Genomic DNA, 2,307 nt, shown 5'->3' with positions numbered 1-2,307 from the left:
CACCGACTAACTCTCTTGCCGTACAGTTGTGCCTAACAAGTGAATTCCGCAGTTGAGAAATTTCCGTGAGCTTACGTGCTATTTCCACGTGTTTTTCACTTATTTGTTACTATAAACACTAAGTTCAAATTACTTGGTTTGTAAAATATTTATAATAATATCATTGAGTGTATTATATGGGTAAAATAATTAATTTCCCCGAAGGCAAAATGTAAAAAATCTAATAAAGAAGTGCCTTTTCCACCACTATCAGATGTGACTCAGAATTACAATTGCAATGACCCTAAATTCATTATCATTAAATCCACCGACGTGTCCAACTCTTTATCACAATACAGCGTTTTTGCTAAAAAGAAGGCCATTGATGGCATTAGCACCGAATACCTATCAGTGAGTATTCTACGCGATGGCAGTTGCTGAGAAATTTATTAAATGCAAGAACTTTGGCGGCCTATGTCCCGTCTCTGTGACCTTTCACGACTCCCTTTACACTTGTAAAGGTACAATTTTCGACAAGAATTTGGCACATACGGATGAAAAAGAAATTCTGGAAGCTCTGAAATCGCAAGGAGTTGTGGGTTTGTACAAATTCACTAAAACCATTAATAATGTAGAAGTTCCTACAGGCAGAATAGCTCTATCGTTCAACCTATACAAAATTCATCACACCATTGACATAGCATGGTATTCAGTGAGAGTTGAGGAGTACTTTCCTACTCCCATGAGATGCCGCTCATGCCAACTGCTAGGTCACACCATAAAAAGATGCAATAACAATACTACTTGTGAATCTTGTAACTTTCCACCTCATAGCACACTACCATGTCAACGCACAATGTGCGCTAACTGCTTTGGGCCCCATCCCGCATCCGCCAGAGACTGCCCAAAGTACTTACAAGAGAAAGAGGTATTAAAAATAAAAACTCAGAACAAATGCAACTATGCTGAAGCAAGACGTCTATACAAACTACAAAACCCTATCAACCTAAACCAAAAGCAAACTTACTCATCAGTTCTAAACTCAACACAAGCTTCTCACCACAATCTCATGAGCAACCCCAGCGATCCCACCTCTTCAAGTGGCAGCGCTGCAGCCTCCACTCAGCCACTCACTCAGCTTCTCACTCAATCTCACAACTCTCATTGGATCACACTCACACTCCTTCAATAGCTATCACTTCATCGACAACTCAATCTCTCTCAGCTAACTCAAACGATCAAAACAATATGCACTCAACAGAAAACACCTATTCTGTCTCTCACATGCATTCTCCAACCACACCAACTGGCAATACCATGGACTGTAATCAAAACAATTGCAATGATGAAAATTATACTTCCACATCGCACTCTCCACACTTTTCTACCCACCACTCTAACCCTCTTACTACTTCCTACAATTCCTACAACAACACAAATAGTGAATCCACAACCCAACCAAACACAAGCCTCCAGTCTCTACTAACCACAATATCCGAAATGCACAATAAAAACATAGACTGTGAGCTTCAAGAACCCGAACTATAGGTTATTTTCAATCGAAAATAACGCTAATAGTAAGCATTAATAATACAATACTGATGGTTAATATTCTTCAGTGGAATATTAAAGGTTATCAGAATAATTACCTAGAACTAGAAAATCTAATCAAAGATCGCAAGCCACATATAATTTGTTTACAAGAAACCCACATTAAACCTACTTATTCACCATATTGCCCGAAGCAATATACACCGCATTTTCACAACTTTTCCAACATTAACTATTCTAAACAAGGCTGTGGATTATTAATCCACAAAAACCTCCAACACAAAAGAGTCAACGTAACTTCCAATTTATCAGCGGTTGCCGTCGAATTCAACGTTAAATATCCAATCACTGTGATTTCCGTATACATTCCTCCAAATCAGACCTTTTCTCACTCAAATATGTCGCAACTTACCTCTTCAATAAACACTCCCATAATTATATGTGGCGATTTCAAAGGCTGGAGCCCTCCTTGGGGCTCACCAAGCGCTAATCGCAGGGGCGCAATTATTGAAGATTTCATTCTCGCTTCCAACTTGTGCGTTCTCAATAATAATAATCCCACCCACTTCTCCACTCACAAATCGTTTACACATGTTGACCTGACCATTTGTTCACCACAACTATTCCCCATTGCATCCTGGCACACGCTCGAGGACTTACACAACAGCGACCATTTTCCAATAGTTTGCTCCTTTTCCATCTGCACCCCTAATACGTCCAGCATTAAAATTATTTCTGGGTACACCACTACTAAAGCTAATTGGGAGAAATTTAACA

General features: G+C 39.4%; 1 protein-coding gene across 1 annotated transcript; it reads left to right on the top strand.

Annotated features, from left to right (window-relative positions):
• Positions 1-406: 406 nt before the first annotated feature.
• LOC118732501 lies at positions 407-907 on the top strand (the record flags this gene model as incomplete). Its single annotated transcript, XM_036461629.1, has 1 exon — positions 407-907. A coding segment is annotated over exon 1 (501 nt), but the record flags the coding sequence as incomplete, so codon positions are not given.
• Positions 908-2,307: the final 1,400 nt, after the last annotated feature.

Source organism: Rhagoletis pomonella, unplaced genomic scaffold (genome assembly GCF_013731165.1).
Source record: "Rhagoletis pomonella isolate Grant_MI unplaced genomic scaffold, Rhpom_1.0 Rhpom_scaffold_21266, whole genome shotgun sequence".
In the NCBI taxonomy this organism is placed as follows: domain Eukaryota; kingdom Metazoa; phylum Arthropoda; class Insecta; order Diptera; family Tephritidae; genus Rhagoletis; species Rhagoletis pomonella.
This window is presented reverse-complemented; position numbering and strand designations above follow the sequence as displayed.